The sequence below is a fragment of the Sciurus vulgaris genome, assembly GCF_902686455.1.
Source record: "Sciurus vulgaris genome assembly, chromosome: 10".
NCBI classification, from domain to species: Eukaryota; Metazoa; Chordata; class Mammalia; order Rodentia; family Sciuridae; genus Sciurus; species Sciurus vulgaris.
Window position 1 is genome coordinate 101,588,269 of NC_136470.1, and position 22,880 is coordinate 101,611,148.

Here is a 22,880-nt window from a genome sequence, read left to right on the forward strand (position 1 = left end):
AGCCTCAGCAACTTAGCAAGGCGCTAAGCCACTAAGTGAGACCCTATCTCTAAATAAAATACAAAATCGGTTTGGGAATGTGGTTCAGTGGTTGAGTGCCCCTGAGTTCGATCCCCGATACCAAAAAAGAAAAAAAAGAAAAAAATGTTGTTAATCAGTTCATCCAATCTCTGTCTAACAGAGATCTGAGTTTCCCAAATTTCATAAATGTAAGAATAATCAGAATGTAGCAACCAAATAAAATATGACTGAATATTAGGTAACATTAAGGAGTCATTGTTATTTTTCTTAGGTATCTTTAAAGAAAAAATTTTCAATAATTTAATTGTTAATATGTGGAAATATTATTGCCATAAATTTTTGGTGCCACACAAGGAAAAATGCCCTTGCAGATCCAAAGACTCATTATTTTATTTTATGAAAAAAAAAAAAAAAAAGACAAGTAAAATATTCAGCATAGAACAGATTTAAAAATAAAAAATGCTAAGTTTCATTTGACTTTTGTCTGGCAACCATTAGGGTAGATCAGTAACTGGTTTCCAGAATAAGCCTTGATCCCATTAAAGTTCATCAGAAAAGTGCTTACAATTTTTACCATGAATGCAAATATCTTTGCAGAAGGTGGTTATAAATTATATTATGCAAAAATGTTCTGTCTCTGACATGGTTTAGTCCAATTTTTCATTTTAAGTGTGATAGTGACATTGTGGTTGTCCTGCCCCTCCCCTTTTTAAGTAAGAAACTTAAAAAATTGTAGAATACTGAAAAGTTGCAAAGATAGTACCAAATGTCCTGTGGACTCTGTACCCAATTTCTCCTTTTGTAACATCTTACATTACTCCTGTATTTGTGTCACAACTAAGGAACCAATATTGTTACGTGACTGTTAATGAACTATATACACACTACTCAGATTTTGAAGCATTATGGAAAATAATATTCCTGCAAGATAGCACCCCACAAGAAAAATGGAAAGAGGTGTGGCTTGGGAGGACGGAAGGGAAACTAGCCAAAGATTAACCTCCCAGAAGATCCTTTCCTGATAACGATGGGCCCTGGGGGTAAGGGGTGGATACTGAATGCTGGGCCCTAAACTTTGACTTTTCCCCATGGCAAATTAGTTCTACCCTATAAAACCAAAATCCCCTTCTGGAACTGATGGCTATTTTTGCATCTGGAAAATGAGCCCCGCTGGTGCCCAAGTTGGGGAATGAATAAAGGCTTCTCTGAATCCGTTGAGGTCTGCATCTCGTCCTTTTGCTTACAGATTTTACTAGCACTTTTCTCATTACATCAGAGCAGGGGTACCTGCTATCAAAGTGAATTATCACTGATGCTGTCACCGATGATGTTAACCTTGCTCATTGGCTAAGGTGGTGTTTGCTGTTTGCTAGATTTCTCCTCTGTAAAGCAGTCACCCCTCTCCCTTTTCATACTCTACGCGCAGCCTTCCCATCTTTCGATATGCATACTGAAATATTTAAAAGTAAAATAACACAATTGTCAGAGATTTGTTTTAAAATAGTCTACCAAAAGAAAAAAAATGTATGGGGATGGAAGATAAATAAAAATAAGTATGGCAACATGCTGATGACTGTTGAAACAGGTGATTTATACAGGGAAGTTAGATTTGCTCTATACTTATGCATATGTTTGGGATTTTTTTACTTTAAGAGTTTAAAAGTAAAAGAATCACCACGGGGGAGGGGGGCTGGGGTTATGGCTCAGTGGTAGAGCGCTTGCCTAGCATGCATGAGGCACTGGGTTCAATCCTTAGCACCATATTAAAATAAATAAAATAAAGGTATAAAAAAAAAAAAAAAAAAAAAAAAAGAATCACCATGGGGGATTTCTTTCTAAATTGTAGGGGTTTCAAGTGTAATGATGCCACATTCTCAGACATACTCATTGGAAAACAGAGCAACTGCAAAGCATGTTTTGAGAGGGATGGTTTTGAATTGCAAGAGATATTTATCAATGACAACAAAATGTCACCATAGAATGGGCTCAGAATTTTTTTCCAGCCTATATCAGTCTGTGGGCAGAGGGTAGCATGGGTTCAGCTTACAAATATTCCATGTTTGGGGGTTATGCTGGAAACAGAAAGTTCTAGTATTGCTGAAAAGACAAAACAGTAGAATGGCTTGATAGCTTTTCTCCCACAATCCTGGAGCAAGGCTGACCTGGTGCTTTGGCTGATCTTAGAGTATTCAGGCTACTATAACAGAATACCATAAACCAGGTTTATGAAAAAGAACAGAAATATATTTCTTGCAGTTCTAGAGACTGGGAAGTTTGAGATCAAGGCACTAGCAAGTTCCGTGTCCTCATAGATAACAGCCTCCTTGCTGTGTCTCTGCCCTCAGGTCCTAGCCACCACCCCAAAAGGCCCTACCTGCTAACACTATCCTCCTGGGAGGTTAGGATTTCAACATACGAATGTGCAGGGGACACAAATCTTCAAGTCATAACTGCCCAAAAGAAGGAGCTCTTAGTCTGGCTCCATAAGTTTCCAGAAGTTCCAGCATGGTGCAGTCAGGCTGTTTCTGTTTTAAGTGACTGGTTGGAAGACAAAGAATTCTTAGCAGCTTTTCTGGGTCTGCTTCACTGAGAATTTACCAACAACACTTAGGGAAGTCTAGAACCTCTGTTCAACCAGCTTTAGGATCCTGTGTGTGTGTTTGTTATGTGCGCGTGCCACCTGAACTCTGTCAGCTTTTTCACTGTCATTTAACCTATGTTTCACTACATTTGTTTATTAGATTGGCTTTTGTCTCTTGCAGTGCTATTACTCCCATTATATATTCAGTCTAACCAAATAGGCCTTGTTCATTGTAGGTACTCAATAAATATTTGGGAATGGGGACCAAGGCACCTGAGAGGGTATTCGTTTAAAAGTGAAGATTTGCCAGGCACAGTTACACAAGCCTGTAATCCCAGTGACTCTGGAGGCTGAGACTGAGGCAGGAGGATCCCAAGTCTGATGCCAGCCTGGCAACTCAGCAAGACCTTGTCTCAAAATAAAAAATAGGACTGGGGTTGTAGTTCAGTGGTAGAGCACTTGCCTAGCACATGCAAGGCCCTGAGTTCGATTCTCAGCACCACATATACATAAATAAATTAAATAAAGGTCCATTGACAACTAAAAGAATATTTGAAAAATATAAATAAATAAAAAAGGTTGGAGATGTAGCTCAGTGGTGGAGAATCCCTGGATTCAATCCCTAGTACTGAAAAAAGAATATATAATATATATATTATATCATATATATCATATATGATATAATATATATAAAATATATGTTTATATATAAATATTCCTGAGTCCTCCCCACTATTCTGAGACTCTATATTTTTATCAAGTCCTGTCTCTGATGGAAGTGTCCCATGAATCACACTTAGAAATCCTGCCTAAATTCTAAGGGAGAGACTATATTGATAACCCCTGTATTCAACATGTTCTGCTGAATAGATAGAGGAATGAATAAATGAGTTTACTTTCTTCATGAATAGATGAGAAAGATGCAATGTACAGCTGACTCTCGTCAACTTTTGACACAGTTTTAGCCTTGACACTCTTGGGTTTTTAATTTTTTATTTTATTTAATTAATTAATTTATTTATTTTTTTGGTTGTATATGGACAGCATGTCTTTACTTTATTTGTTACTCTTTATGTGGTGCTGAGGATCAAACCCAGTACCTCACACAGGCCAGGCAAGCCCTCTGCCACTGAGTGGCTACAGCCCCAGCCCTACACTCTTGCTTTATTCTTAGAATCAACTAGTCAGGCAAAATCACAAAGAGAGAAAATATTGACATGTAGAGGGCTTTAAAGACTAGTCCGAAATTTACTGGCTTCCTTGTGGCTAGTTCAGCAGCTACTTCACTAGATTTCAAGATTTTTTTTTAAAAGCATCATTTTTATTCAAGTGTTTATTGAAAGCATTTAATATTTTAGCCATTATAGTTGGCACTAGAAAAATAGAGAAACAGAAATAGAGCTGAACTAAAAGGTCTTTGTAATCAACAGCAGCATGGTAGACAAGAAAACCAATAACTACAATATAATCTCTGAGGCGCTGAAATCTGGTGTATACCTTAAAATTCATCCCTGTAACCACTTGATGAGATTGTTTAGATCTCTGGAGATATTTGGCTTCCACCCTCTTTGGCCAACTGACCCAAACAACCCCTCCTTCCTCACTTTGTTTCTTGGACCCAAGGAATCCACTCAGACAAGCCCTGGCTCCATTTTTGACATTTCTTCCACACTAGAGCCAATAAGGGCATGACAAACCAACTTATTTAGCTTGCCCACTCTGTAAGGGAAATGCAACCAGTTATGGTGTGTACTTTACACTTTCTTTGAGATAAAAAACACAACACAAGTGGAGAGTACTTTAAATGTCTGCAACACAATATGGTATCATAGAAGGAGCAGTGGATCAGGAATCTCATGGGAAACAATAACAATAAATACGACCTTGCTTTGTTGTTGTTAAGTACAAGGCCTTCAGTCCTCAAAGCCCTTTTCTTGACACTGAGCAAGTCACATAATGTCTCTGGACCTTGATTTCCTTATCTGTAAAATGAGGGGTGTGGACTTGGTTATCTCTCAAGTCCCTTTCAGCTTTAAAAGTCTGATAAAAAGTTTTATCTACCCTATGACTTCATGTAAAGACCCAGTTGGCCTTCATTCCTTTCCCCAGCTCTGGCTAACCTGTGGGGTTGTGCCATTCTGTATATGTGGCTATAAAATGCAACACTGAAGATTATTTTGTATGGATGATGGAATAAGGGAAAATTTGAATCTAAAAATTAAACGACACGGTTCTGTAGAAGAGTTATGTGGAAAAAATGGAAACAAATTGAAATAGTCAGCAGGGAGCAAAGCCCAGGAGGCTTCTGGCATGATCTGGACAGGCCCTGGTGGTCAGAATAAATGTCCTTTCATCATTTCCATTACAGTATGTTTGGTCACTGAACAGATGTGTATTGAAGTGTTACTGTCACAAGACCCTAGGTTAGTCCCTAAAAATATTGAAGGAAAAGCAATCTGAAAACTCCATTATTTGGCCAAAATACAATTAAATTTAAAACTGCTTTAGGATTTAAGGAGATTAAGCAACTTCCAAGAAATTATAAACAATTAAACTTTTACAATAAATATTGAAGGATTACTGTTGCATATTAAAATTTTATGCATATGTGTTGTTAGAAAATTCTCAAAGAATGAAAATGGAAAATATTTTGAAAGTGCATGCCAAATTTCTAGTAAAAATAGTTTTCTGTATTTAGGGAAAGTGTAATACTGGTATTTTTGATTAATTGTTGTGTTTGTCTTTAGGCTTCAGTGGTGCAGCATGATTAAGAGAATTGCTGCAAACTCATTTTATACAAAAGAGATGTAGTCACTTGGCATTATTATTATTAGGTTTTTTTAAAAAACACAACTATTTCCTTTCTTTGTTTCTTTGTTTCTCTCTCTCTCTCTTTCTCTCTCTTTCTTTCTTTCCATTGCCAGTGGGAAACAAGAAATTAAAACAATAAAACTGTATTATTTTTCTTTTTTCTATTTTGAGATTTGACTTCAAGCAGTTCAGTTCCAGGGGCCATGCTCTTGCCCTCAGATCAGGTTGTATGAAAAATGGTATATTGAATTTCAGGCTCCTAAACACTGTGAGGTCCTGCATGCAAACGGAAAGGGAAATAGGTAAAAGGGTAAACCAATTGCAAGATAATGAAAAATTCTACCAATGGACAGATATGGCACCTCAGTGAGGCAGAAAACAGTGGTGATGGCCCAGGAGACCACCAGGAAGTCACAAGTATAAGGTGAACAATAGGATAACAGGAAATTGGAATTTTTGTTTTCTAAAGAAGAGAGATTTAAGATGATGATGAATTTCTGCTTGAATTCCTAGGAGTAAGTTTAAGTACAATGGGAAACAAAGGCCATTCTAGTAAAGAAGTTCCAAGAATTGTAAATTATATATTTAGATAAATCTATTACATGAATGTTGACCTATCCTAATGATGTGGCCTGAAAACGTGTATGAATGATTGATGCTTTTTGGAAATTATCAAACTTTACAGCCTGATCAAATTTCATGAGTTTGCAGTGGAAGATTTGAAAAGCATGTGTATTCTTAATTTGTTGGGGTTGTTTTGCTTTGTTGTTAGCACTTTAAGTGCTTCTGTCTTTTAATAAGGAATTTAAATATTTTTCCTTATTCTTATACACTTATGCTTAGGCCTACTACATTATTCTTTGGTGTCAAGCAAAAACAGAAACCAGCTTTGGTTAACATGAGCAAAAAGACTGAATATTGAGCATAGAAAACTGACAGTAAAGTTTGAAGAATGTGGTAGTTTTAATTTTCCAAAAATACTGCAATAATATCCTCTGTCCCACATGCTCATTTTCAATGTGACTTAAATACTCCTTCCATTGAAAGGTGGAGTATATGTGCCCTCCTCTTGAATCTAGGTAGATTTGTGACATTGGTGAATTTAAGTTACATGACTGCTGAGCCCAGGTCATGAAAGGTAACCAGCTTCTCCATGGCTCTCATGGGATGCTTGTTCTTGCAACTTAGCCACGTTGCTACAAAGAAGCCCTTACAATCCATGGAGAGACCCACCTGGAGAGGAACTGAAGCTCCCAGTCATCAGCCCTGGCTGAGCACTCCTGAGAGTCCAGCACAAAAGTATTTATGAGTTCTTCATTGTTTTGAGTCACTACATTTTGAGATGGTTTGTTCTGCAGCAATAAATAACTAGCACAGGGAATCAAGCTTGGAACTGAGCCAGAAGTAAGGAAACACAACTTTCTATTCCAAGGAATAGGAAGGAGGAATTTTCTCCAGTGAGTTACCTTATGGGTGGGGTGGCTCACTGGAATGAATGAACACTAACCACTTCCAGTCTGGTCACCATTCTTAAGTTCCAGGTTTCAGTGAAGGGCCTTCCAGTCTTCCAACTTCACACACCTCCTCACCCTTCGGCTGTCAATGAGCAGCAATCTTGAATAACAGCCCTGATTATCTGCAACTGAAATAAAAGAGACAATTAACTCAAAAGGAAGTGTGGATAAAGGAAGTCTGTATTGGGTTTTTATCACTGTTGTGACAAACTGCCTCAAACTCAGTGGTTTTTAGCAACACAAATTTATTGCCTTACAATCTAGGGTTCAGAAGTCCAAAATAGGTGTTACAGGGCTAAAACACAGGTGTCGGCAGGACCACTTTCCTTCCTGGAGGCTCTGGGAGAGAATTTGTTTCCTTGTCCTATGCAGTGTCTAGAGACTGCTCATACTCTATGGCGTATGGTCCCCTCCCTTCATTTTCAAAATTGCATTTCTCTGTCTTTTCCATATCACATCTTGCTCTAGTTCTTTTCTGTCTCCCTTTGTCACTTTTAAGGAATCTTGTGATTACTTTGGGTCCACTGTGTTAAGGAGTTGGGATAGTCTCCCCATCTCAGATTCCTTAACTTGAGCACAAATGCAAATTTCCTTTGCCTTGTGGGGTAACAATCATGGGTTTCAGGTACAGGACCATGGACATATTTTAGGAACCAATGTTCTGCCTTCTATGGTACACAAAATAGAATGGATGTCAGGAGGGCCAAATCGCCTAAAAATATGTGCTTTACGCTATACCTTCTTTTTAAAATTTTTAGAATTTGTTCCAATTTGTTGTATACATCTGTCTTACATTTTTTTTATTAAATTAATCAGATTACCCTCGTTCTACTTTTTCCACTCAAGTAGTTTAAATATTCAGTTTATATTCACTTATATGGTGACCTTTTATTTATCATGCATCAGTGACATACTTTTTCTGGGTATTTCAAAATAATACTATATCTGTATACATCTCTGACTAAGACAAAAAACCCTAGCATGATATTCCCTCTCTCCTTTCTCTTTATTTTCATGATACAATCCTTTTTGTTATAGATTGTCATTTTTCCTTTTTATCTTATAAATTATTAATGATAGAGATTTAATCAAGTTTTGGGTTTTTTTTGGGGGGGAAGTGTTTTGTTGCAAATAAAAGAATACTCAACTAAATGTGACTTAAAAATGAAAAGAACTTATGTCACATAGAAAAAAATTCACAGATAAGTTGTTTCTGGGTTAATTTAGTGGTTCAGTGATGTCACAAAGGATCCAGATGCTTTTCACCTTTTCCTCAAGTTCATCTGTCCTGGTAGGAAGAAGAAAGACATCTATAGCTCCAGCTATTATGTTCTCACACTTCTTGTTTGAAGATAATGTATTAGTTATCCCTTGCTGCATAACAAATCAAATGACTTCATCATAAAATTTATCATCTCTCATGTTTTCTGTGGGTCAAGGATTTGGGAGCAGCTGGGCTGGGTGGTTCTAGCTCAGGGTCTGTCATGAGATTGTAGTCAGAAGGGGTTGGGATGGCAGTCATCTGAGGACTTGATTGTGGCTGAGGATCTGCTTCAAGATGACTTTTTCACATGGCTAACAAGGTGCATGAATGCCTGCAGGACATGGTGGCTAACTTCTTTGAGAGCAATTGTTCTCATAGGGGTGATTTTGCTTACCAAGGGACATTTAGCTATGACTGGAGACATTTTTGGTTGTCACAGTCTGGAAGGTACTATTGATACCTGGTGGATGGGGACCAAGGATGCTGCTGAACATCTTATACTACACCAGAGAGCCTCCTCCTACAACACGAATTAGTAGACTCAAAATGCCAGTAGTGGTAAGGCTGAGGAACTCTGCCATAGAGCAAGGAGCTAAGTCAGCAAGGTGAAGGCGGCAATTGCCATTTATTACCCAGCCTTGGAACTTGTCTGTGTTCTGTGTTGGAGGAATCCATGCAAGGTTGTGAATACCAGGAGGTGAGGCTCTTTGGAATACTCTTTGGAATATACTCTTAGGAATACTACCACAGGTTGGCGGTATTTCCTGGCCAATTCTTATTTCCTTCCTCCTCACTTCTTTCTTCTTTGATTTTCAAAAGAGAATTCCATTCTTATAATTCCCACCAGATTTCTCTTTCCTCCTCATTTGTCAGTGTGATGTGATATGCACGTGTCTAAACCAATCACGAGGAGAGAGAAAAGATGAGTTTATATCATATAACATTCCTCCTCCCATTGGGGCCCATATTCTTTAAAAACATGGAGTACAAATTCTCAAAATCAGTGTTTTACCAGTAAGGAAGGAGAATGGCTTTGAGTGGGTAGTAAATAGAGTTTGCTAGGCTAGGAGTAGGTCAGTGTTAGAGAACTTACCTAGCATATGCAAGGTCCTGGGTTGGATACCCAGCACTTAAAAAGACAAAATGTTTCACACGTTTTCTTTTTGGATTCAGTGTTCTCCTTGGTGGAACGTATTTTCTAAAAATAATTTCAGAGATGGTCAGTCATCTGAATCCTTATGTGTCTAAAAATATCTGTCATTATTTTGTATTCTCTCTTAAATGTTAATTTAGTTGGGTAGAGAATTCCAGGTTAAAAATAGGTGCCTTAAAATACTACTTTGTTCTATATTAACATCCACTGTTGCTGATAAGAAGTAGATAACCTAGTTAGCATTTTCTTTTTAGCTCTTGTGCTCTGAAATTCCATCATGATGTGTTCAAGTATGGTATTGTGTACTTAGACATTTGGCTCAGCACCAAGTGAGAGCTTTAAACCTGAAGATATTGGAACATTTTCTATCATTTCCTTGAGTATTTTCTTCCAATCATTATCAAAATTTCCTATTGGATGAATATTGGAATTTCTGGATTTATTTGCTATGTTACTTAAATTTTCTCTTATTGTTTTATCCTTTCTCCTGCAATCTTGAAGAACACTGGGTCCAATTTTTTATCTTACTAATTCACACTTCAGTTCGACTTGCATCCCTTCAGCATGGTGATGAAGAGTCTAAGTTCAAATCCTGGTTCGGCCACTTCTATTGTGTTGCTTTGGGTAAGTTGAACCTTTCTATTCTTTAGTTTTCTCATGTGTAAAATGAATGTGTCAATAATATTGCTTGTTCTATAAGATTATAAATATTAAAAATATAAATACATGAAAGCTTTCTTAATCCATTTAGGCTGCTGTAACAAGATACCTCAGACTAGGTAATTTGTAAACAACAGAAATTTATAGCTCACAATTTTAGAGGTTGGAAAATCCAAGATCAAGGCACCATCATCACATTGGGCAGCTGGTGGTCCTCATGGATGATACCTTCTCTCTTTCCTCATATGGCAGAATGGCAAGCAGGCTCTCCTAAGCCTCTTTTATAAGGCATAACCTATTCAGAAGGGCTCTGTACTCATGCTCTATTCACCTCTGTAGGGCAACCACTTTAATATCATTGCTATTGGGGTTAGGTTTCAACATTTGAATTTTGGGGAGATACAACCATTCAGACCCTACCAAATTCTTAGAATATCTGTAGCATATTATTGCTTTTTTATTCAAACTACTCATTTTTTAAATTTCAATAAACATTCTTCATTAGTCCTTTAACTGGTTTGCTTTTATAATAACCTTGTTGTTTTATGAACATAAGCTCCCATACTATCTAAGGATTACAAAAATGTATATTATAAAACTTTTGCTGAGCCCGATGGTGCATACCTATAATCCAAGTGGCTCGTGAGGTTAAGGGAGGAGGACTGTGAGTTCATAGTAGGCCTCAGCAACTTAGCAAGGTCCTAAATAACTTAATGAGCCCTGTTTAAAAAAAATAAAATAAAAAAGAGTTGGGGAAGTGGCTCTGTGGTGAAGCACCTCTGGGTTCAATCCCTAGTATCAAAACAAACAAAAAACATTTTTTCCTGTAATAATCATAACTTTGGGTGTTGATTCTGTTTGTTGATTCAGTTTAGTATCTCTCTTTCATAGTATTAGATTTCCACAAAAGAATGGTGCTTTTTGGTTGTCCATTCGTATTAAAGTTGCAACTCTTATTTGCCTCTCTACAGTGCCAATTGTGATTTATGAGTGCTTGCTTTGCTGATTGTGATGGGAGGAGGGTTGGAGAGTATGCAGGGTAAGGGATATTGGTAATCTCCTTCTGTGTGTGCATGTGGTTCCATTTTCCCCAGCAATTGGTGACCAACTCTCTGGGGTGCTATTTTGTTCATTGGCCCAAGCACCCATACTCAAAGAGAGTATGTGTCAGGGCTGAAGGTAGTCATGTCCACTGGTGAGCTCACATTCCTTCATATCACTCACCGCTCTATGACTAAAATAATCTTAGTTATTGATTATTTACTTACAAGTTTATTGTTCACCTCCATGAAGGCAAGGACTTTGTTACCAAGGTTTTATCTCCAGGGCCTAGTACTGGTCTTACACAGAATGATTCATATATTTGTTGAACAAATGAAAGAATGAATGAATGCTGTTCTTTCATCACTCACTATGATGGATGACATCCTCTCTGAGTTTGATGCTGCCCCAGCTCTCATCCTAGTCCCACCCCGTGTAGTCTGGTTTGTGGTTCCACTGGAAATTCAGTGCCAGCTTTATATAATCCTCAAAGTCCACTAGATCACTAGACCACTGATCTCGTTTGTCTCTTACAACTCCAACAAATGTTTAAAAATGTACTTTCTGCTAGACTTAGAGATTTGTGGTGACAGAGATGTATGGAATGTGCTTTTGGAAATTCCACAAGTGGTATTTATGATTTCTACAGTGTGGTTTTAGTTGGTGCATACGTTTGACACTAATTAACTTTGAATGTAACAGGGAGAATATAGCCTCCTTTGGGATTCTTTCTTTTATAAATATCTTTAAAATATAAAAATATTTCAGATATATAAAGATACAGAAGATAATATAATGAATAACCTTACTAATCATCCAGATTTAACAATTCAAATATTTAGCAATATTTGCTTGAGATCTTTAAAAAAATAATAGGTCTAACTCTTGTAGGCTCCTTTGTGCCTTCCCATTCCACTCCTCTTCCTCCCTTCTCACTATCCTGAAGTTGATCTGTATCCTTCCTGCCCAATTGGTGCTTTTTATAGTTTACTGCCTATTTACCCCAGACATAAATAGCATATGTTATTGTTCTGCAGACTTTCAAACTGCACATAGATGGTATCAGTTCCCTCAGTCCTTCAGATTACCCCAAGAGAAAAAAAATCTCACTTTGGTTGAATCTCAATGCCTTTTCTGGCATTTGCTATTCTCTCTCTTAACAAACTAAGAGCAGGTCTTAGGCTAGAACCCTGGGGGAGGCAATGATGGCTAGCTAGAATTTAATAATACTGCTTTATTTTCTATTATATTTATTTGAAAGGTTTCCTTCCTTTTCTTAAAGCAAGTGTGGCTAGCTTTCCATTTACAGTAGTGATTTATGTTTTCTTTTAAATTAAAGGCAGAGAAAAATAAAAATGTTGATTTGAAGAAAAATGTTAAGTAGTAATAGTTACAGGCACCATACAGATGAGAAAAAAAATTAGGAAGTTTGTACTGGAGTAGCTGAAGGTTGTGCTACACTTGATCTAAAGGATAAAGTTCAAGTTCCTAAATGGGGCATGCAAGCTATACCTGATCTGACCTCTGCTTTCTTCCCAAGTCCCAGGAATCACCATTATTACTTCACTTTCAGCTGTACAAACTGATTGGAGCTTCCGCCTCCTAACCTGTGGCTCTAGTTGGAGGTGCATTTGCTATGCTAATCATTCCTTTTATGGTATTTCCGGTAGCCAGCTCCCCTGCTTTCACCTGGCTCTCACCTCAGGTGAGAGGGAGCACTAAGAAAGCCCTTCTCCACTTAGTACCTGTCACTGTGCTGCATATATAATTCTCTAATCTGATCCTAAACTCAAGAATTGAATGTAGTGCCAGTGTCACTGTATGTATCTTTATGGCCGCGACAGGTTACTAATGTTAAAAGAACTGATCTGCTTGTAATGTTGCAAATAAAGTCTGGGGTATAAAATGAAGGCTTTCTGTGGTGGAAAAAAAGTTTATCTCACATTTCCATGTTTGAAGTTTTAAAAATAATTCTGTTTATGTAAGTCAATACCTGATCTTAAATTTTCTTTTACACTGAGACAATACATTAACCTGTTGTCCAGACGAAGGGAAAAGATGGATAATAATAAAGAGGACATAGAAGGGAAAAATGATAATGATGGAAAATGAGGGTGTTTAATGTCATTCTGATATGGTGGTTTACTGCACAGTACTTATTACATCGACCTGGATGGTTTCATTAGAAAATGAGACTTTAAAGGGTGCAGTTTTAATATAACACGTTTGACATATAACATTTAATGTCAAAAGCTCCCAAACTGTTAGAGCTGTTGAGACGTTGCAACAATTTTCAAGTTTCATGGTCTATGAACCATAGTGCGTACGAATAAATACAGCATTATTAACAAAAACAGGACGGCAAACACTGAATGCTGTTTAAAAGTCCTTTAACGTTAGCTAGCAGTCTTGATGAACTAACTGCAGTGGGTTTCATTCGTTCATTCAAAAGTCTTATTCTGAAGCTCATCTTCACGCTACGTAATTAAAACCTTCACTGAACTTGGCCACAGGTAAATTCTTAACAGAGATTCAAAGAACACTTTAAGAGCTACTGGTGTATTTGTGGGGGAAAGTTCAGATTTAGCGTTTTCTCCCGAAGTATTTCGCTTGGCTAAGGCCCGGAGAGCAAGGGCTCCGCTGGAGGCTGCAGGAAGTGGCTTCACTTTCTTGATCACAGAATGTCATATTTACCGCTGTAAACACCCAGCGTTTAAATGAGAAAGCAGGCGAAATGAAATAGCTCCCACGCGTACATCTTCCATGTTACGTCTTATCCACCAGTCAAACTTTCTCCATCAATCTGGGTAGGTCAGCGCAGAAATGCCGCCTGAAGGAGAAATAAGGTTGAGGTTGCTTGTGTTGCCTTACCCAATGTCGGCTTTGGAGTTACCTGAAACATTCTAGCTACTGCACCCAGAGAACAAGCTTCTCGTTTCAATTCGGTCATTTCCGTGGGGAATTGCGGCACGAGCAGGTCTTGGGTGTGGCGATGTCAAAAGAGACCTCAGATCTCCTAGCTTTCCCGCTACTGGTAAACCTTCCAACCCCGAAGCAGCCAGGGACCGGCTTCCCCGGCCTGTCATCCAGCTTCCTGGGGGCCGCGGGTGGACCTGACCCCGCGGCCGCTGCACATCGCTGAAGCGCCAGGCTGCGCGCCGTGCGTGTGCGCTTCTCCCCCACTCGTTCCGCGTCTGGAGGCGGATCCCCTTCCCTGCACACAAGTCCTTATATGCACCGGTTGCACCAGCCCGCCTTACTCCAGCCCCACAAATAATTAATGGGGAAGGAGGGCGTCGCTCTTTTTGCTCAGGCTTCTTTTTTAGCGCTACAGCATTCGAACCCCTCCGAGAACCCCCAAGATGCGGCTGAAGGGCCATTTTGCTGCAGTGCACAAATCGGACACACAAAAATAGAGCTTGAGTCCCTGCGATAAGCACGCCAAGGTTCAGGAACAGCTCTTCCGAACCAGTCCGATTAGCTCGCAAAAGCCCGGGCGGAAAGGGCGCGCGCCCCTCCCCCATCCACGCTAGTGCAGAGGGACCGGGTCAGGAAGCGTGGCCTCTCCCCAGTCGGAGACCACGCCTCCTCCGCCTCCCCCAGCTTTTACTCCTCCCAGGAAGCGGTGATAGACAGTTCTGTGTGGTTCGCCACCCCCACCCCCCCAGCTGAGTGGAGGAGTTGATGTGTCTCATTATAACAGCCAATGCAGCCGCCATCCACGCACAAGCAAAGAAGCATGTCCCATTTAAATACACCCACGCAGCCCCAGCGCCCTTAGCCGATCAGGGCGCGCAGCCCACACGCACCGCGGCTCCGGGCTTGGAGATCGGTGCAGGTTGGGCTCCCGGACCCGGCGGACAGACGCGCGGAGGATCGTGCTCAGGCTCTGAGGGGCTGGGGTGGGCGGGGGAGGTTTGGCCCGGAGCCTCTGGCGCTACACCCGCATGAGGACGCGAGTGAAATAGACCAAGGTGGAATTTCCAAGGGGGAAGCTTCGGGGTGGTTTTGGTCCATTTCTCCGGCGAAGAAGTAGACATGGCGAGCGACTCCCCGGCTCGCAGCCTGGATGAAATCGATCTCTCGGCTCTGAGGGTGAGCAGAACGTGCTTTCTGATTTCTTTCCAGCGGTTTGGGGCAGGGAGAATGGGCTCGGTGAGTGGCCGGGGCTGGGGCTGGTGGGCAGCAGCGGAAGAATGCAACCCCAAGGGAACCTGCATCCTCGGATTTCGGCTCGGGGGTTGCTGAGTGCTCTTGGCTGAGCCCCTACGACAGGGGCTGTGCGGTGCGTGTTCTGCTTTGGCCGTGGCCGAAGCTCTCCGAGAGCCCGGGAAGCTTATGCCAATTTCAAATGAGACCGGTGTAAGAGCATTAAAACGAAAGGCTCGTGTGTGTGTGTGTGTGTGTGTGTGTGTGTGTGTGTGTGTGTGTGTGTACACGCCTCGGGCAGCCGTCTCTTGCCAAGGCGCGAGACCCAACTGTCCCTTTCGGCAAAAAGAATAACCGTGTGAATAAAGCCACTGGTCCCTTACGCTTTCCAGTTACCTGCAAGATGACATTGTGAGCCTTCTGTCCCCGCCAAAGCCGCCGCTCGAAGGGGCAGTTTTTGCTATGCGGGTCTGGTAGATGGCAACTGCGGCCCCCTCCCCCTTTTCTGCCTCCCACCCTGGCTCCCTCTCAGCGCTCGCTTCCATGCCAGTCTGCCACTCACCTTTATTTATGATTTGAACTCAGCCCTGCCTGTGCTTTCCGACTTTATGACTGTGACATTTCAGTTTTATGGCTGAACTTAAGCAGGTGAAAGGGATGTGTTTTCAGCTCTCCCCCACTCAGACCGGAACTCCCTGGAGTGTGTGAGTGTGTGTTTTCCCCGTGTCTGTGGCCAGTCCTTTGTAGAGCACCTCCCTTCCCCCCTGCCCCACCGCTTCGCGTTTACCTTCTCGTGAATTACCTCAGACGCTGTTTCATTGTATTGACTAAGACATCACTGATACAGGATCCATTTTGCTGTTGTTTTGAGATCAGAACACCAGGAATCCCAGTGCAGCCTCGACACTTCCCCACCCCCAACCCCATACCAACACTCTCCTTCGGGGAAGGGGGCAGAGCTTTCTTGCCATTTTAATTAGGTGCTGCCTGCTAGGAAGGGGCTGAGGGGTGGTGGTGGTGGCAGCATCGGGAATCTGAGAAATATTGGACACCAATCTGGGGACGGCTTCTTCCTCTCAGGGACCGCAAAATAAAATTGCAAAGAAAATAGCAAGTGCATATACTTGATATATGAAGGGTGGGTGAGATCCAGTTGATTGTGGCGCTCTAGTCGGTGAGACAGGCAGTATGAGTATGGAAGTGGAAGTTCACTTGCCTTCCCCAGGAATATACTGTTAGATTCATGCTATATCTTGAGGCCATTTACCTGAATGTCTAATACTTCTCACGACCTTGCCTCTTTTCCCACAGATAATTTAAAGAGCTACCGTTCTGTCAAATTGTTACTTTTTCTTTAGGCTCCATAAACCTCTTTCCCTACTTCTTTTTTTCTAGTTCTTTTCCCCTTTTCCTTAATGGGTTAGTCCAGGAGTTGAGCAGTGCTCGAGTTGAGAAGAAACAGGATGTCATTTGACATGGGCTATTCTGATAGTTGTGTGGCCAAAGCTCATTCATGCATTATTACAGTGAGCCGACTGTTTCCTTGGTGCCGGAACCCCTTGCCCTCTGGGCAGCTAGGGGTGGGGTTGGTAACAGGGTGGGTGCTTTGGATCAGTGAGGCTTCCTGCTTTATGGACTGTGTGTGTTCATTTGCCCTACTTTCTGGATGGGAGTTGCTGCGGGTGGGTTAATCGGGTGGCTGGAAGGCCGGGACTTGGAGAGGAGGGGAGTGGCAAAGGGGAAGGGGTCTGAACAATGGGCAAGGCTTGTGGTGATTCTCCTGAGTTGGAATCTGGATATCATTTCTCCAAATGGAAAGCACTCTGGTGTGATTTTAAGTTGGGCTGGGACTTGTCTCATGCAGGCTTTCTCTTGGCTGAGGTTTTCTGAGACACCAAGCACAGTGCCTGCCTGCAGGCTTAGAGTCACCATGAAGACTCCTGGGCCCACCTCTAGGGTCTTTCATGCTGGGAAGACCTGTGCCCTGGTAATCTGTATTTTGCATGATTCACGGAGATTGTCCTTTGTGGCCTGAGCTGCTGGCTTAGTTCTCTGCCTGCCTGGAGGTGTACAAAGAGGGAAGGCAGTTTATCCCAGTGAGGAGAACTGCTGGCAGTAAGACTTAAATGCAGATGTGCAGACATTTGCTCCCCACAGGGCTAGGGTCTCCCACCAGCCTTGTGGTGGGTGAGGTGTACAGGTCAGGGTGGCTCCAAAGGCCAGAGGTGATTTCCACAAATCAGAGGGTGATCATCTCTGCCTCCCCAAATTTGGAGAGGGGGGCTCATGGAGATGTGAAGTCTGATTTGTCCCTTAGCCCTCAATAAGGCCTGCCTGCTGAGTACCTCCTGGGGAGGGCCTGACCCCTGAAATGCAGCCAAGGTCAGTGGCTTCTAGGAGAATTTGCTGAGGCCTTACCAGTCCCTTGCTCTTTTGGTGGCTCTTTAATGTACACAATCAATGCTCTTTTTGTAAACCCTGGACTCCATGCATTAAAGGCAGATCCTGTCTGGAGCGGCCTTATCTTTCTCACTTTGGGGGCTTATTGTTCTCAGCCAGTGATCCTAGACTGGACCCAGTCTAAATTTTCCCCAAATAGGAACAATGCATAATTCAAACCAGAACAACCAGTGGCAGTACTGATCATTTAAATTATGCAAGATTTGGATGGTTTTTAAAAGTGAAATGAAGCTGGGTCTTTTTTGGTTAGAAAATAATCAGAATTCAGTTTTAGTCTTGATTTTTAGAGCTCAGGAAACTGAATCTCGGGGGTGGGGATGTTTTCACAGATTTAGAATTGAAAGGAAATTGTAGATTGCTCTGCCACTCCTTTCATTTAACACATGGGAAGGATAAGCCCAGAGAGGTGAAGTCTGTTGCCCAAGGTCACACAGCCCCAGGGGTTTGGGGGTGGGGATGAGGAGAGGTAAGAAGAATGGTTTGAGGAGAGAATCTAGGTTTCCTGACTCTTTATTCAGTGCTCTTTGCTCTAAGTCACGTTGTCTGTGGCTGAATCAGAAATCAATAATACATTTTCTGCCTGAGCACCAAAAAACGGCAGAGAGGAATAATTTCAGTGGGGTCATGGAATTTTATTTATTCAGAAGTGAAACTGCTTCATGCAAGTACGTTGGTAACACAGACAACTGTGGAGCTTTAAGGCACCTTTGAAATTCATCTTGTCCTGCTCCTCTGTGCTTCCTTTGCAGGCAGATGACTGAATGGTGTAGGGTAGATGGCTGTCCTGCACGGGTAGCCTCTCCTAGTAACCCATCTCCATCTGAACATGTCCCAAGGGATCAGTCTAGACACACACATTATTCAGATGTCTGCATGAGAGGTTTATGGAGTCTGTGTGTGTTTTGTAGAATCTATGTGGATACGGATATTATATATAGTATTATGGATATAAACTCTGTTCATGTGGGTGTATGGAAATGTGTGTATACATACATAGGCTACAGCAAACAATTTACTCATTCAAACCTGGGGCTTGAGTCATTCTTACTTCAATACATCATGATATTAAAAGATGAAACTTGCCACCAGGATGCTTTATTGCACATGAGGTGATCTGAGCCCAGAAAGCTTTTTGGAGATTAAAATATTTCTGAACCTGAGCATCTTGGCTGTCTTTAGCTTGGCCCATGGGGTAAGGCATTCAAGGCCAGGATTTGGCCACTGCTGATCTCATACTCTTGGCTTCTGCCAGGACTCACACATACTTTTCTATTTGAACGAAATTAACTGACCTACGTGTGTCTTTCCCCTAACCCCTCACTCCTTTTTGGGTCTAGCCGTTCCTTTCTACATCAAAACCTAGATTTAAGCATTGACCTTATCTGGAATCTTGAACATATTCTTAACTACGCTTTTATGATTGTGTTATCATTGGTGTGAGGTTTTCTGTCTCCTCACTGTGACCGGGGGTCATCTTGAAGTCCCAAGTCCCCCTTAGTTAGATAAATGAATGAATGTCAGAATGAATGCGTAAGCGAATGGAATAGACCGAGCACTGGCTTTGGGGTTCTGTGGCCACATCTTAGTTCTGTGACTTGGGGTAAGTCATTTAGTGAGAGTCAGCCTAAAAATTGGAATGGTCACAACTGCTTGCCTTCCTTGCATACTGGTTTCAAACATCAAATATGGCAGTGCTTTCAAAGGGCCAGCGCACCATACGAATGTGCTGTTCCATGTTGGGTAGAAATTTATGGGGAACTTGATTCCACCAGCATTTGATCCCAGTGATGGCACCTAATAGAAAATAATCCTGGGAAAAAGGTATGAGAAGGGGCCTCTTTTCAAGTAGCACGTCAGTAGATCTTCATTGCCCTTTCCCTTTTATGTGCTAATTTGACCTTGTATGTTTCTCTGCTGTCCTTAGTTGAGCTTTGCCTCCAGTATCAACATTCACTGCATATGAGGTAAGCTGGCTCAGAAGCTTTTTGGAGATTACCGTGTTTTTGAACTAATATCAATTATCAGCATTATTCATTCAAACCTTCTTTCTTTTTAAGTTTTTCTCTTTATACGTGATCCGTTATGCAAATGTAAACCATTTTATTATGCCTGAGCCTTTTCAAAGTGTTTCTTTTCTTTTTCTAGGAGGGTGGGATGGACACCAAAAATGATACACTAATAGCCTGGTACTTAAAACCTGGTCAGAGGTCTCATGGGTGGGTCTTAAAGAAATCTTGAAACATTATTAACTCATTACCCCAGAGCACTTAATTAAATTTTGTCTAAAATGAGATTTTAGTAAAGTTACACAAATTGATAAAGTAACGGTATTTTCAAATGAAGTGGCAAGGCAGTTTTTTTATTAGATGTATTTGTTGTTTTTCAGAGGTATTAAACAGGTGTTTTCTTGCAGTGAAACTGCCTTGTAATGAAATTGATTGTATTGATAGTTATTAGAACATCAGAGAAATATGCATAAGCATTTTCACTATTCATTATTAACTGGAGTAATATTTAGTACAAAAGCTGATGTAACTCATAGCTTACTCTTTGAATAACTATCTTTCTAGGAGGTCATGGAATATTTTGTGGAAAGAACATCCAATACTTTTCCTTTATGGAAATACTTCATTTTGCCCCCTTATGGCTAAGGCTTTTTAATATCCTGTACTTTTGAGTCTTGCTAGCAAGGCCTTCTTTTTGCTCTAGAATGCATCTTCTATGCCTTCTGGTTTCGACACCATTCCTTCTGGTCATGGAAGTTCCAATGTCCCCCTGGCCTGGGCTACTGTGATTGAATCGCACCGGTCATGCCCAGCTGAGCACCACTAGACTGGTTCTGTTTCTGATAGAATTTGGGATAACTTGAGTCTGAAAGATGCTTTAATGTCAAATTGGTTCTTCCAGCCTGTGGGGGAAGTAGTTCTCTGAGAACGGGGCCTAAACTAGTTTGTTAGTAGTGTGCTGAGAATTCAAGAGAATCTATGATATTTTTTGAATGAAATGTTATTCTGCGCATATAAAAATAACGTTCCTAGTGGAGAGAGAGGGAGGACTTAAGTAGATAATGTTGGATGAATTCTGCTTGAAAATTCTTCCATTCTGCTTGGAAGTTTATTTCCCCTAGAGACAGATGATTCCATCCACTTTTTTTTTTTTTTAAACATGCCTGAAGGTGCCCCTAAATTCTGAAAACGTATTCTATTTCATCCCAAGCTTTAAAGTCCTTTCTCAGTATCTTTTGTATGGATCCCTTTGCTTCATCTGCGGTAGTTATTCTTCCTCCTGGAGCATCCTTGGTAAGACCCCCCTCCTATATTTCTTCCCCTAGCCTTTTGTTTACTAGTGTCTCTTGTACACTGCAGCCATGTTAGTTTTCCAAAGTGTGGTTTCATTCTGGTTATTTCTTATTCAAGGCCTTCCCTGCCTCCCCAGTCCACAGACCAAAGGCTATACCTTGATGTCAAGACCAGCTGTAATTCAGCTAATCTCCCACCAAGCTCTGCGGTTGCAATAACCCCTCCTCCACTACCATAGGAGGCCATCCTTATTTTCATGGATGCTCTTTAGGGGGCGCCCTGTCTTATTTTCCTTTTCTGTACCTGCTGCCCTAACAGTAAACATTCACAGGCCACTTTTTCCATACAATTGTCCCTATTTTCTCTCAGATGTTCTCCCTCCCACATACAGACTGTCAGACCTGACCTCACACCTCTTTCCTAACACTCAGAACTTTCTGTCTTGGATTACATTCACTAGTACACAATAAGCTTCATGAAGGCAATGTGCATATTCGATTTTCTTAGGGATCCCCACCAGTGACTTTTTCACAGTGGGTGGTCAATAAATAAATATGGAACCAGTAACATATGTAATGTACCACCCTTTTAGAAAGGTTGGAGGTGTTGCTGCCTGGAACAGAAATTGAAATTCCAGAAAGGTGGGGCCAGTGCTGACCATAGCACAATTTCAGGGAACACGAATTCCATTATATTATTCTGCACAACTCCAGGGGACATATTTAATGTAGGGTACAACTCCATTGGATGCCAATTACATAGAGTACAATCCCACGGGCACCAATTATGAGAAATGTACTGTTGAGTCCTGGGTCAGAAACCCTCGTTCTAAAGTTTCCTTACCTTGGAAAATTGCTTCCATTGTGTCCATATTTTGAGTTTTGAGAGATTTTGAGAGATTTAAAATGCTCTGTGTTAGAATCTCAAAGCCAGTGGTGTGTGTGTGTGTGTGTGTGTGTAAGCCTGTAGAGTATTTAAGTCTTTTTAATATCCTCTTAATGTTTATGACTTCTATTTTTATTAAATAATAGCAGAGGGCGGGAAGGGCTATATTTGTTCTTTTCCCCACTGGAAGATAACACTGAGTTTTTATCTAATTGAGTTGGTTGGAGAAGTTTGGAGATGGTAAAATTTAACGGAGAGACACCATCTGGGAGTTAGACCCCTGGGTGCTGGCTCTGACCTCTTACCCTCAGAACCTTAGTATATTCACATGTAAGAGGAACGGTTTGGACCAGAAAATGTTGGCGATGTCTTCTAAGGCTGTTATTCTTCTGTGATAAATCCCGGGATATGTAAAGGAGCTAGAGGCAGAACTGAGGGTTTTTAAATAGCCATGGATTCTTATTCTAGGAGACTGCAAGCTAAGCACCTCAAAGAATCAGGATTACCACTGAAAAGTGATATCTCTTCCTCATTTTTAGGTGAGTTATTTTTTCTAGACTAGCTTCTGACTTATAAATGTCTTTCTGATCTTTGAAGATGAAGTAATAGGACCAAGAACTGATGATGACTTTTGCTGGTACAACCTTGTTTAGACTCTGAATGAAGTGAGGGCAAGATTTTCGAGTGCTGTTTCTCTAATCAGAGAAATTAGAACCCTGACAGTGTGGATCAAACTGAGAATTTGTAGACTTTAACAAATACAATATATATATATACAATACTGGCATTTGATTAATGTAGTAGTAGGTACAAGTCTGGATGCGGTCTAAATTTGGAAGCAGTCAAGTATTCTATGATTCTTGAAATGCGATTAATTAACTGAAGGATAAGAATGCTTATGGTAGGTGTCCAATGTTCATTTATTCATTTCTTCACATGGTTGGTCAGTCAGCACATGATCATCGGGGTCCACTAGTTGCTGGGACTGGCTGTAGATAACACTGGTATGGTTTCTACACTGCTGGTTGGGTTGAGAAACAAT

At 41.0% G+C, this 22,880-nt stretch overlaps 1 protein-coding gene across 3 annotated transcripts in view; it reads left to right on the plus strand.

Annotated features, from left to right (window-relative positions):
* Positions 1 to 14,737: 14,737 nt before the first annotated feature.
* The window catches only part of TNIK (TRAF2 and NCK interacting kinase), a 368,490-nt gene continuing 360,347 nt past the window's right edge, over positions 14,738 to 22,880 (plus strand). The window contains exon 1 of one of the 3 annotated variants that reach the window (XM_079155119.1): positions 14,738 to 15,140. In XM_079155119.1, the coding sequence (XP_079011245.1) occupies positions 15,084 to 15,140 (57 nt within the window). In that variant the 5' untranslated portion in view covers positions 14,738 to 15,083. The remainder of the gene's footprint in view (positions 15,141 to 22,880) is intronic. The other 2 variants (XM_079155118.1, XM_079155117.1) reach the window with 2 other exon arrangements.